Below are 13,455 nucleotides of genomic sequence, written 5' to 3' on the forward strand. Positions count from 1 at the left end.
CTTTGATATCACTTGCATTTATTTATGAAAAAATTGGAAATTTGGCGAAAATTTTGAAAATTTTGCTATTTTCAAACTTTGAATTTTCATGCCCTTAAATCAGAGAGATATGTCACACAAAATAGTTAATAAATAACATTTCCCACATGTCTACTTTACATCAGCACAATTTTGGAACCAACATTTTTTTTTGTTAGGGAGCTATAAGGGTTAAAAGTTGACCAGCGATTTCTCATTTTTCCAACAAAATTTACAAAAACATTTTTTTAGGGACCACATCATATTTGAAGTCACTTTGAGGGGTCTTTATGACAGAAAATACCCAAAAGTGACACCATTCTAAAATCTGCACCCCTCAAGGTGCCCAAAACCACATTCAAGAACTTTATTAACCCTTCAGGTGCTTCACAGGAATTTTTGGAATGTGGAAGAAAAAAATTAACATTTAACTTTTTTCACAAAAATGTTACTTTAGACCCAATTTTTTTTATTTTCACAGGGGTAACAGGAAAAAATGGACCCCAAATTTTTTTGTGCAATTTCTCTTGAGCGCGCTGATACCCCATATGTGAGGGAAAACCACTGTTTGGGAGCACTGCAGGGTTCGGAAGGGAAGGAGCGCCATTAGACTTTTTGAATGTAAAATTTGTCTGAATAATTAGCAGACGCCATGTTGCGTTTGGAGAGCCCCTGATGTTCCTAAACAGTGGAAGCCCCCCACAAGTGACACCATTTTGGAAACTAGACCCCTTAGGGAACATATCTAGATGTGTGGTGAGCACCTTGAACCCCCAGGTGCTTCACAGAAGTTTATAATATTGAGCTGTAAAAATAAAATTTTCACATTTTTCCCACAAAAACGTTTTTCATCCCTTAATTTTGCATTATCATAAGGGGAATAGGATAAATTGCACCATGAAGTTTGTTGTGCAATTTCTCCTGAACACGCAGATACCCCATATGTGGAGGCGAACCACTGTTTGGGTGCACTGCAGGGTTCGGAAGGGAAGGAGCGCCATTTGACTTTTTGAATGTAAAATTTGTTTGAATAATTAGCGGACACCATGTTGCATTTGGGGGGCCCCTGATGTTCCTAAACAGTGGAAACCCCCCACAAGTGACACCATTTTGGAAACTAGACCCCTTAGGGAACTTATCTAGATGTGTGGTGAGCACCTTGCACCCCTAGCTTCTTCACAGAAGTTTATAATATTGAGCCATAAAAATAAAATTTTCACATTTTTCCCACAAAAAATGTTTTTCATTCCCTAATTTTGCATTATCATAAGGGTAACAGGATAAATTGCACCATGAAATTTGTTGTGCAATTTCTCCTGAGTACGCCGATACCCCATATGTGGGGGAAAACCACTGCTTTGGTGTACGGCAGGGTTCGGAAGAGAAAGGAGCGCTATGTTGGCTGGGATAGGTTGCAGACACCATGTCACATTTGAAGAGTCGCTGACATGCCGAAACAGCAGAAACCCCTACAAGTGACCCCATTTTGTAAACTACACCTCTCAAGGAATTCATCTAGTGAAGTAGTAAGTATTTTTTAAATTTATACCATTGGGCAGTGAAGAAAACATAATTATATTTTTGCCACAAAAAAATGTTTTACCCTCAGATTTTACATGTTCACACAGGGCAATGGGTAAAAATGGTGCCGAAATGTGTCACACAATTTCTTCTCAAAATGGCAATACCCCATATGTGGCTGTATCGTACCTCTCAGCCATACGGCGAGATCTGGGGGGGACGGAGCGCTATTTGACAATTGGAGAACAAATTATTGTAGAATAGGCATTTGGATTTGGGAGCACAAAATTTTCTGAATTTCTTTTGGGGGGCAAGGGCCATTTCGCTTTTCCAGAGCCTTTCTGCTGCTAGTAACTTGGAAGTCACTTATATTTTTAACAGATGACGGACCTGAGTGGGGACTAGCTTTTTTTCAGGACTGAGTTGAAGCTTTTATTGGGAACATTTTACGTAACATTTATCCGGCACTCAAGGCTGAGCACTTACATCGGGGTATCCATCTAAATTTCCAAGTGATGTAATTCAGATGAAACCCCTGCGGGATCCATTCACTGTAATGAGGCAGCAGAGTTACTCTGGACTCCGTCTGGCCTCTGTTTAGCGGTGTCCTTTTTTTCAGAAGTGCACAAAACTGTGGCCAACCGCACTTTTATGCACGCCTAAAACAAATGACACCGTGGGATCACAGGCCAGACGGCATCCACAGTCGCCTATATCTGCCTCATTACAGGGAATCTTCCGTCATGGGTTCGGTCTGAATCACGTATTTCAGAGATTTACACGGAAACTCTGGTGTAAGTGCTCAGCGCAGAGCGCAGGATAAATGTGAGCAGAGCCTTACTGCGATCTTTGGTAGACATAATAAACAAATCAGTAGCAGGTAAAGAATTGGTTTTATTTATTTTTTTTACGCCGTTCCTCGTGTGATATAACTGATTAGATTACTTTATTCTTCGGATCGGTGCGATTACAGAGATACCAGATTTATATCGGGTTTTTATGACTGACAGCTGTCACACACTAAGACGCTTTTTTTTTGCAAAATCTAGTTTTTGCATCGCCATATTTTGAGAGCTATAATTTTTCCATATTTCAGCCGACAGAGTCATGTGACGGCTTGTTTTTTGCGGGACGAGTTGACATTTTTATTGATACCATTTTTGGGTACGTGACATTTTTTGATCGCTTTCTATTCCGTTTTTTGGGAGGTAAAATTAACAAAAACCAACAATTCAGGAATTGTTTTTTGATTTTTTTTTTTATGCCGTTCTGCGTGTGGTAAAAGTGATAAGGCGGCATTATTCTTCGGGTCAGTATGTTTACAGCGATACTACACGTACTATATATTTTTTTATGTTTTGGCGCTTTTACACAATAAAACTATTTTATAGAAAAAATATTTTTTTTGCATTGCTTTATTCTGAGAGGTATAACTTTTTTATTTTTCGGCTGATGGAGCTGTATGGCAGCTTGTTTTTTGCGGAACAAGATGACGTTTTCAGTGGTACCATTTTTATTTCCATTTTGCTTTTTGATCGCATTTTTTTCCACTTTTTGTTTGGCGATATGAGGAAAAAGCATAGTTTTTTGCTCCGTTTTTTATTTATTTTTATTACGTGTGCACAGAAGGAGTTAATTAGTGTGACAGTTTTATAGCTCGGGTTGTTTCGGACGCGGCAATACCAAATATGTGTACATTTTTTATTTTTGCAAAAATATATGGATTTATCGGTTTAATATTTTATTTATTTATTTTAATTTATTTTGTATTTTTTTTTAACAGTTTCAAAACATTTTTTTAAACTTTTTTTTACATTTTTACTTAGTCCCTGTATGGGACATTAATTTTTATTTTTCTGATCCCTGATCGCATGTAATGTAATAGACATATATTACATTACATGAGATCTTCACACAGTCAGTCTCCTGTCTGGCTTAGCTGCAGGCTGAGTCAGGCAGGACACCATATATGGCAGAGCTGGAGGCGGTCATGTGACCTCCAGCTGCCATAGCAACGTCAGGTCCTGAAAGGAATCAGGGGTCGTCGGAGAGGTAAGTGGACGACCCCCTCTCCTCCTGCTATCTTCTATATGCCGCGATCACTATAGATTGCGGTATATAGAAGACAGCAAAGTGTTAACATCACTGGGACCTGATCTAATCAGGTCCCGATGATGTTCCCTGTCAGAGCTATCGCTCTGCACTGCTCCCACAGCGCTTGCAGGACCCTGGGGGTCCTGAGCGCTGCGAGACCACCCACCATTTTTAAACGTCCGCGCTGCACAGAGCCCAGGCAGCGTGGACGTTTATCTACAGTGGGCGGTCGGGAAGTGGTTAATAAGTTATCTGCTACTGATAGGATAGGGGATAACTTCCTGATCACAGAGGCTCCAACCGCTGGGACTCCACAGATCCTAAGAACTGGGGCCCTGAAGAACCCTGTCTGCTTGGAGAAGAGGTCGAGCATGAGCACTTCTGCTCCATTCATCTCTTATGGGACCGCCGGAGACAGTGGTGTGCTGTACTAATTATTGATGAGTGGAACAGGCGGCCACGAGAGGTGGTGAGTTCTCCTTCAATGGAAGTCTTCAAACAGAAGCTGGACAGACATCTGTCTGAGATTGTTGGAATAATACATATTAATCTGTATGTGTATTGCAACAACTACTGTGCTGTTTCATATGTTGTGCATATTGTGAGGTTGTTAACAAAGTTAAAAAAAAAAAAAATAACTCCCACAGACAGGATGCCCCCTCCTTCTCTTCCTGTGTTGTTGTTATATATGTATTTTGATTTCCTCATGCTGCAGTAACACCAGACTCCATGCTGTGCCTATGCTGGATATGAATAAACCTACATTCTGTGTTCTAAACTCTGGATGTCACGCGGATTAATCCTCTGCTAACAGGTTGTGGGCCCAGATGTACCAGATGTACCAGAGTCCCCAGAGTCCCAGAGTCACAGATCCCCAGAACACAGAGGAAAGAAAAGAAAGAAAGACAACAAACTGAGAAGAAGCAAAGATGGCCACCAGCAGCAGCTCCATGAAATTCACAGTGCCAAGTCTCACTAACCAGAATTATCAATCCTGGAAATTCAAAGTGAAAATGCTGCTGATAAGAGAAGGTACGTGGAAATACACACAGGAGCCTAAACCTGACCCAGTGCCACAGGAGTGGACAGAGATGGATCAGAAAGCACAAAATACCATATCACTCAGTATAGATGATGACCAGATTGTGCATGTGTGCAAATGTAATACTGCAAAGGAAATGTGAGAGCAGTTGCAAAAGGTACATGAGAGGATAAATTTAAGCAATAAGCTCTATCTCATGAGAAAGCTGTACCAGTCTAAGCTACAGAAAGGCCAGGATATGCAGGATTACATAAGAAGTGTTCTGGAAGTTGTAGAACGCCTGAGAAGCATTGGGGAAGATCTAAAGGACTTTCATGTGGCCGCATTACTGCTTAGTGGCCTTCCAGAGAGCTATGATACGCTTGTAACCGCACTAGATGCGCGTCCAGATGATGAGCTTACACTGGAGTATGTCAGGGGGAAGCTCATAGATGAATATAAGCAAAAGGCAGAAGGTCTAAACAGTAAGACATGCAACACAGAATCTGCTTTACAGACACAAAACCTAACTGATAACAGTAAGCACATAAAAGAAACACTTGAATGTTTTGTTTGCAAGAAATCAGGACATTTGAAAGCTGACTGCAGAGTCTGGAAAGCTAGAATGAATCAGCTGAAAAAGCAAAGCAGTCATCAAAGGGTTAAAAGTGCTGTATCTGGAAAAAATGATTCTGTGAATACTGAAACTGCATTTACTGTCAGTGCAAATACATCAAAACATGCATGGTGTATAGACTCTGGAGCAACTAGTCACATGACTAATAACAGAGACTTCTTTTCTAAGCTTGACCAAAGTAAATCAGAGAAAGTGATTATGGCTAATGGTCAGTACATGACTTCAGAAGGCATAGGAGATGGTTATATTGATTGTCAAATCTCACCAACACAAAGCAGGAAGATCCCAGTAAAGGATGTGCTGTATGTGCCTAGTCTTGAAAGTAATCTACTATCTGTGAAGAAACTCACAAAACAAGGAAATGAAGTTACATTTAAGCATGATAGCTGCATCATCTCAAAGGAAGGTCACACACTAGCAGAGGGAAACATCACAGATGAACTTTATCAGCTGAAATGCAAAGAGTGTGTGTATACAGCGCAACAAGAAGAGCATAAAAACTGTATTCATGTGTGGCATATGCGTCTGGCACACAGAGACCCAGAAGCAATAAGAAAGTTAGTCCAAAAGCAACTAGCTGAGGATATTACAATTGATCTATGTAACCAGACAATGAAGTGTACTAGCTGTATCAAAGGGAAAATGTCTAGGAAAGCTTTTCCTAAGAGAATTAGTACAACAACAGCACAGCCACTAGATTTAATACACACAGATGTCTGTGGACCAATGAGCACTCTGACTCCAGGGAAGAAGAGATATTTTCTCACATTTATTGATGATCATTCAAGATATACAGTTGTCCACCTGCTTCACAGCAAGAAAGAAGTTCCAGAGAAACTTGAAATATACCTAGCTGAAGTATATAATAAATTTGGAAGAATGCCAAAGATTCTACGTGCAGATAATGAGACTGAGTATACAAGTAATGAGACACAGAGCATTTTAAAGAAAAATGGAATCCTATTTCAGACCACTGTACCGTACAACCCAGAGCAAAATGGTGTCGCGGAAAGAAGGAACCGAACACTATGTGAAAGTGGAAGAAGCATGTTATTTGATGCAAATCTGCCCACAGCATATTGGGGTGAAGCAATCATGACAGCTTGCTATCTTCAGAACAGACTACCAGGTAAAGCTACAGAGAAAACTCCATTTGAGCAATGGAATAGCAGAAAGCCAAAACTACATCACATAAGAATATTCGGAAGTAAAGCATTTGTACATGTTCCCAAAGAAAAGCGAACTAAGTGGGAATCTCACGCTAAGGAAGCTATCCTGGTAGGCTACAGCGAAACCCAGAAAGGTTATAGGATTCTACACCCAGAAACAAACAAGATCACAATAAGTAGAGATGTAGTGATTGATGAGAACTTTGTATCACCCAAGTTTTGTGACATCACGCCAGTAGTCCAGCTGAAGTCACAATTACAAGACAGCAACAAGGAGGATGTAGAGGTCTGGCTGGATTCTTCAACTAATGAAGGAACAACAGAAAAATCAAGTGAATCTGAAATGAGGAGATCGTCAAGATCAAATAAAGGTATACCAGCTAAACGTCTGTCCTACATTGTCAAGACACTACCTGAGTCAGAGCCGCAGTCATGGGATAAAATGCAAGCACTACCTGTCCATGAAAGAAAGTGGATCGATGCCGCTAATGAGGAAATCAAATCGCTTCATCAACTCCAAACTTGGAAACTCACCAAGCTACCACAGGGCAAAAAGGCAATCAAGTGCAAGTGGGTCTTCAAAACCAAATATGACTCTGAAGGTAAAGTCCACAGATTCAAAGCAAGGTTGGTTGCAAAAGGATATTCTCAAAAGTATGGCGAAGATTACGATGCTACATTTGCTCCAGTCGCTAAACAGACCACGTTCAGAGCTTTGTTAGCTGTAGCTGCTGTACAAAAGATGTATGTCAGACATTTGGATATAAAAACTGCCTTTTTAAATGGTGACATTGAGGAGGACTTATACATGACTCAACCTGAAGGTTATGTAAAAAGAGGTGAAGAGAATCTTGTTTGCAAACTACAAAAATCTCTCTATGGTCTTAAGCAATCAGCAAGAGCATGGAACACCAAGATGAATAAAGTCTTGTTGGAAGAAGGATTTAAAAGAGGTCAAGCAGATCCGTGCTTATACACAAAATATACAGATGGAAAGTGGATGTATATTCTCTTATATGTGGACGACGTGATTATTGTTCATCAAGACGACGCAGAAATTGGAAAAATGACTGAAATTCTGAATCAGCACTTTGAAACAAAAGACCTTGGAAGTGTGACATATTATCTAGGAATCCAAATCCAGAGAGAGGAAGATGGAAGTTTTCTTCTAAGCCAAAGTGCAAAAATTAATTTGATTCTGAATCAGTTTAAAATGTCTGAGGCCAAAAGGTACAGTGGTGGCCAAAAGTATTGGCACCCCTGCAATTCTGTCAGATAATATTCAGTTTCTTCCTGAAAATGATTGCAATCACAAATTCTTTGGTATTATTATCTTCATTTAATTTGCTTGCAAGGAAAAAACACAAAAGAGAATGAAGCAAAAATTAAATCATTGATCATTTCACACAAAACTCCAAAAATGGGCCAGACAAAAGTATTGGCACCCTCAGCCTAATACTTGGTTGCACAACCTTTAGCCAAAATAACTGCGAACAACCGCTTCCGGTAACCATCAATGAGTTTCTTACAATGCTCTGCTGGAATTGTAGACCATTCTTCTTTGGCAAACTGCTCCAGGTCCCTGATATTTGAAGGGTGCCTTCTCCAAACTGCCATTTTGAGATCTCTCCACAGGTGTTCTATGGGATTCAGGTCTGGACTCATTGCTGGCCACCTTAGAAGTCTCCAGTGCTTTCTCTCAAACCATTTTATAGTGCTTTTGGAAGTGTGTTTTGGGTCATTGTCCTGCTGGAAGACCCATGACCTCTGAGGGAGACCCAGCTTTCTCACACTGGGCCCTACATTATGCTGCAAAATTTGTTGGTAGTCTTGAGACTTCATAATGCCATGCACACGGTCAAGCAGTCCAGTGCCAGAGGCAGCAAAGCAACCCCAAAACATCAGGGAACCTCCGCCATGTTTGACTGTAGGGACCGTGTTCTTTTCTTTGAATGCCTCTTTTTTTTTCCTATACACTCTATGTTGATGCTTTTTCCCAAAAAGCTCTACTTTTGTCTCATCTGACCAGAGAACATTCTTCCAAAACGTTTTAGGCTTTCTCAGGTAAGTTTTGGCAAACTCCAGCCTGGCTTTTTTTTGTCTCGGGGTAAAAAGTGGGGACTTCCTGGGTATCCTACCATACAGTCCCTTTTCATTCAGACGCCGACGGATAGTACGGGTTGACGCTGTTGTACTCTCGGACTGCAGGGCAGCTTGAACTTGTTTGGCTGTTAGTCGAGGTTCTTTATCCACCATCCGCACAATCTTGCGTTGAAATCTCTCGTCAATTTTTCTTTTCCTTCCACATCTAGGGAGGTTAGCCACAGTGCCATGGGCTTTAAACTTCTTGATGACACTGCGCACGGAAGACACAGGAAGATTCAGGTCTTTGGAGATGGACTTGTAGCCTTGAGATTGCTCATGCTTCCTCACAATTTGGTTTCTCAAGTCCTCAGACAGTTCTTTGGTCTTCTTTCTTTTCTCCATGCTCAATGTGGTACACACAAGGACGCAGGACAGAGGTTGAGTCAACTTTAATCCATGTTAACTGGCTGCAAGTGTGATTTAGTTATTGCCAACACCTGTTAGGTGCCACAGGTAAGTTACAGGTGCTGTTAATTACACGAATTAGAGAAGCATCACATGATTTTTCAAACAGTGCCAATACTTTTGTCCACCCTCTTTTTTAGGTTTGGTGTGGAATTTTATCCAATTTGGCTTTAGGACAATTCTTTTTGTGTTTTTTCATTGAAGACAAATTAAATGAAGATAATAATACCAAAGAATTTGTGATTGCAATCATTTTCAGGAAGAAACTGAGTATTATCTGACAGAATTGCAGGGGTGCCAATACTTTTGGCCACCACTGTATATCAACCCCAATGGAACCATCCTCCCTGAAGCTCGAAGGAGAAGATGACCTGTTGCCTAACAATGAGAAATATCGTCAGGCAGTGGGGGCACTTCTATACATATCAACTATGACTCGACCGGATATCACAACAACAGTTGGAATCCTTTGCAGATATGTGGAAAAACCGCGCCAAAGAGACTGGAATGCTGTTAAGAGACTTCTCCGATATTTGAAAGAAACGCAAGATGTAAACTTAAAACTATCTGCAGCAGGAGATCTAGAAGTTACCGGCTATGTAGATGCGGATTGGGCTGGTGATTCGCGTGATCGTAAATCCACAAGTGGATACTTGTTTAAAGTTGGAGAAAGTTCAATCTCCTGGTCTAGTAGGAAACAAATGTCTGTTGCCTTGTCATCTACAGAAGGGGAGTATGTGTCCGCAGCCTATACAAGCCAGGAGGTTGTTTGGCTAAGACAATTGATGGACGATCTTGGCAAACCGACAACTCAGCCGACGGTGATTTATGAGGACAACCAAGGATGCATTAAACTTGCATGCAGTGAAAAGATCAGTGCTAGAACCAAGCACATTGACGTCAGACATCATCATCTACGTGATTTGATAGATCGTGGCATAATTCAGTTTGTCTATTGTGAAACTGATAAGATGGTAGCTGACATTATGACAAAGCCATTGCCACGAGCTAGGTTCCAAGAATTGAGAACCACAATGGGACTAAGAGGATAAGTAGTTGTTGAGTGGGGGTGTTGGAATAATACATATTAATCTGTATGTGTATTGCAACAACTACTGTGCTGTTTCATATGTTGTGCATATTGTGAGGTTGTTAAAGTTTAAAAAAAAAAAAAACTCCCACAGACAGGATGCCCCCTCCTTCTCTTCCTGTGTTGTTGTTATAGATGTATTTTGATTTCCTCATGCTGCAGTAACACCAGACTCCATGCTGTGCCTATGCTGGATATGAATAAACCTACATTCTGTGTTCTAAACTCTGGATGTCACGCGGATTAATCCTCTGCTAACAGAGATGGTTTAATGACTCCTGCATTGAGCCGGGGGATTGGACATGATGACCCTGGAGGTCCCTTCCAACTTTAACATTCAAGGATTCTACTCGGCTATGTTTGGCAGTCCCATACATAATGAACGAAGCGGAGCTTCACCTGGTTGACCTCAAAGCCATGTAGATGGAGGTCTTCGGAGGGGTTGGACCCCCAGTGATCAATAATTTATCCCCTATCCTATCCTAGCTCAAAAAGAGGGGCCACGCCCTATTTGAACAAAGTACAAAAAAACTAGAGCAAAACCAAAGAAATGAGCTGGATCATATATTGGTATAATGGGTAATTCACACTGTGGCCATCTAACAAACAAAAGCCAAGATAAAAACAAAATGAACAAATATCCTTTAGCGAGTAAATGGTAATAGTACAGTTAAATAACATAGGGGACTTGAGTAACACTGTTTTGATCAAAAAAGCGTGAAAGTCATCCCATCATGTGGCCCCCCTGTTTGAGCTAGGCATTTCAGCTATAGAACTGTTGGGCTTTGGTTCTGCTCTGCCCCATCTATATTGAGGTCAGCTGACACAAGATGAAGTTTTAATACTAGAAGATAGGACCGACCTGACTGGGTCACCTTGTCGTGGTTGGATGGCTTTTATGCTTTTTTGATCAAAATAGTGTTAACCAAGTACCCGATGTTACTTACATGTACTATTACTATTTATTTGCTTCAGTGTACATGCTCATTTTGTTTTCTCCTTTAGTTTTGTCTGTGAGATGGCTACAGTGTAAACCTGCTCCTACACCAGTGCTCATATTCCAACTTATCATTTTTATGTCATTCTTTAAGTAAAACTAATCTCTTTTTGCTGCTTCTTGGTATTTGGCTTTGATAATGCACATGCATTTTTTTACCTATCGGTTTTCCTCATCACTTTCAAGTCTAAAAAAAAAATATGCAAATAAGATGAATATTTCTTGAGAGAAATTGATTTAAAACTGCAGGTCAGTTTATGCAGCGTAAAAAAAAAAAAATAAGCACAGTAGACATAAGATTTCTACAAATCCCATTCACTTTGCTTGAACAGTAAGACGCTGTGGTTTTTGCCGAAAATACACAGCGTAAAAAACTCACCAAAAACTCATTGTGTGAACTTTAACATTATGCTGCCATCAAAATAATTATTATAAGCAGGAGATGTGCTGCTGGTACCAGGACGACGTATGGGGACAGAACAATGTTCCCGTCATTAACATTAAACAAGCTAGTAAATAAATGATCGGCGCCGGATAATGGGATGTAATCTGATCAGATGCCTCAAACTAATTTCAAGAAAAATGTCCATTCCCTGTAGGTGAAGTGGCAATAAATAACTAGACGGCTCGGGTCACACAACCGAATATTCTCTTATTCAAGAAAATTGGGACGATTATGCTAATCATACTCTGAAACACCAATGAATCAAATGGGCCAAATTAACCTATGAAACACCAAAATAAATGAAGGCAAAGAGACAACTATAAGACCCAAAGTTGAAAAAATGCCAATACTTTAATAAAATACATATTAAAAATTACATATAATAATCATAAAAACAAGGCACACCACAGATGAAAAAAATGGTGGGATGCCTGGACCCATAGTATGTGTAAGCTGAAAGCTATGTCATCCAGGTAACCAGCATAAATATATCATTAGTAATCAATATAAAACATGATATAAAATATCACGAGCAACAGAGAAAGAGGTGTATATATAAATATATTTATCACAAAGAATAATAACAGTCCAAAATTAGTAATAATAGGTAAATAACCTCTGTTGATCCATTATCCCAATACAATCACATATACAGGTATATCAATGCACAAAGGGACTATACACAAAAATAAGATATAACCATAGTTACCAAAGAGCTCAGGTCAGAGGTCCAAGCACCCACCACGCACCCGACGCGCGTTTCGCACAGGAAATGCTTCGTCCAGGGGTGGACGAAGCATTTCCTGTGTGAAACGCGCATCGGTTACCTGGATGGTTACCTGGATGACATAGCTTTCAGCTTACACATACTATGGGTCCAGGCATCCCACCATTTTTTTCATCTGTGGTGTGCCTTGTTTTTATGATTATTATATGTAATTTTTAATATGTATTTCATTAAAGTATTGCCATTTTTTCAACTTTGGGTCTTATAGTTGTCTCTTTGCCTTCATTTATTTTGGTGTTTCATTAATCATACTCTGATCAGAGTGTGATCCGATTTTCTCGGATGAGGAGAAGCGGGAAAAAAATATTTCTCCTTCTTCTACATTCTGTCAGTCCATGGAAATCGGACTGCACTCAGATGTCACCCGAGCGCAGTCTGAGGTTTTCCATGGACTCACTGATTTGCATGACAGAGTGTGAACTGAATATCGGATGCAAATCACATATGCTGCGATGACCAAAACTGTCCGAGGAAAAAAAAACAAAAAAACGGACGTGCACGATATAGAATAACATTGGTCCAAGTATGATCTGATATTTTGTTGGATATCACTCACACCAAAAATATAGTCATGTGCACGAGCCCAAATCCGGCAAATACAATGTAATCCTTTACTGCGGTAATACCAGGACCTGATTAGCAAAATTTCGGAGGCACTTTTATACCTCTCTCCAGAACGAGAAGTAACTTTTTACTCATTAACTACATACAGATTCCATTTACATCAAGTGTAACAATTTCCTGAATGTTTTATTGAAAAGTGGCAGAAAGAGTTGTAGAATAATAATAATAATAATAATAATAATAATAATAATAATAAAGGTTGAGGACAGGGCAGCGAGGTATTTGGAAGGACACATTTTGCTAATTCTGCCCTATAATCAGAATTTTTAGATTATCAGGTGCATGAATATAAACTATCATCATCTATGACTTTTCTTACCTTGTCTGGCCAAAATTGCCTTTGCGTAATCTGGGTGAGTAATTATAAGAGATGCATAGAAATTCCCGAGCCACAAAGTAAAGCCGTAGAGGTGCAGCTGTGCCCACTTGTAAAACAGGTCCAGGTCCTTTCCAACCTGCAAAAACTTTAAGAGAAACGTAAATCAGATCATTATTCACTTGA

At 40.0% G+C, this 13,455-nt stretch overlaps 1 protein-coding gene across 2 annotated transcripts in view; it reads right to left on the reverse strand.

Moving 5' to 3' along the window:
• The window catches only part of LOC141156942 (cytochrome P450 4A6-like), a 74,071-nt gene that overhangs the window by 31,198 nt on the left and 29,418 nt on the right, over window positions 1-13,455 (reverse strand). For both annotated transcript variants that reach the window (XM_073643528.1, XM_073643529.1), the window contains exon 2: window positions 13,273-13,417. In XM_073643528.1, the coding sequence (XP_073499629.1) occupies window positions 13,273-13,417 (145 nt within the window). The remainder of the gene's footprint in view (window positions 1-13,272; window positions 13,418-13,455) is intronic.

Source organism: Phyllobates terribilis, unplaced genomic scaffold (genome assembly GCF_046119375.1).
Source record: "Phyllobates terribilis strain yellow unplaced genomic scaffold, ASM4611937v1 Scaffold_8__6_contigs__length_399053987, whole genome shotgun sequence".
NCBI classification, from domain to species: domain Eukaryota; kingdom Metazoa; phylum Chordata; class Amphibia; order Anura; family Dendrobatidae; genus Phyllobates; species Phyllobates terribilis.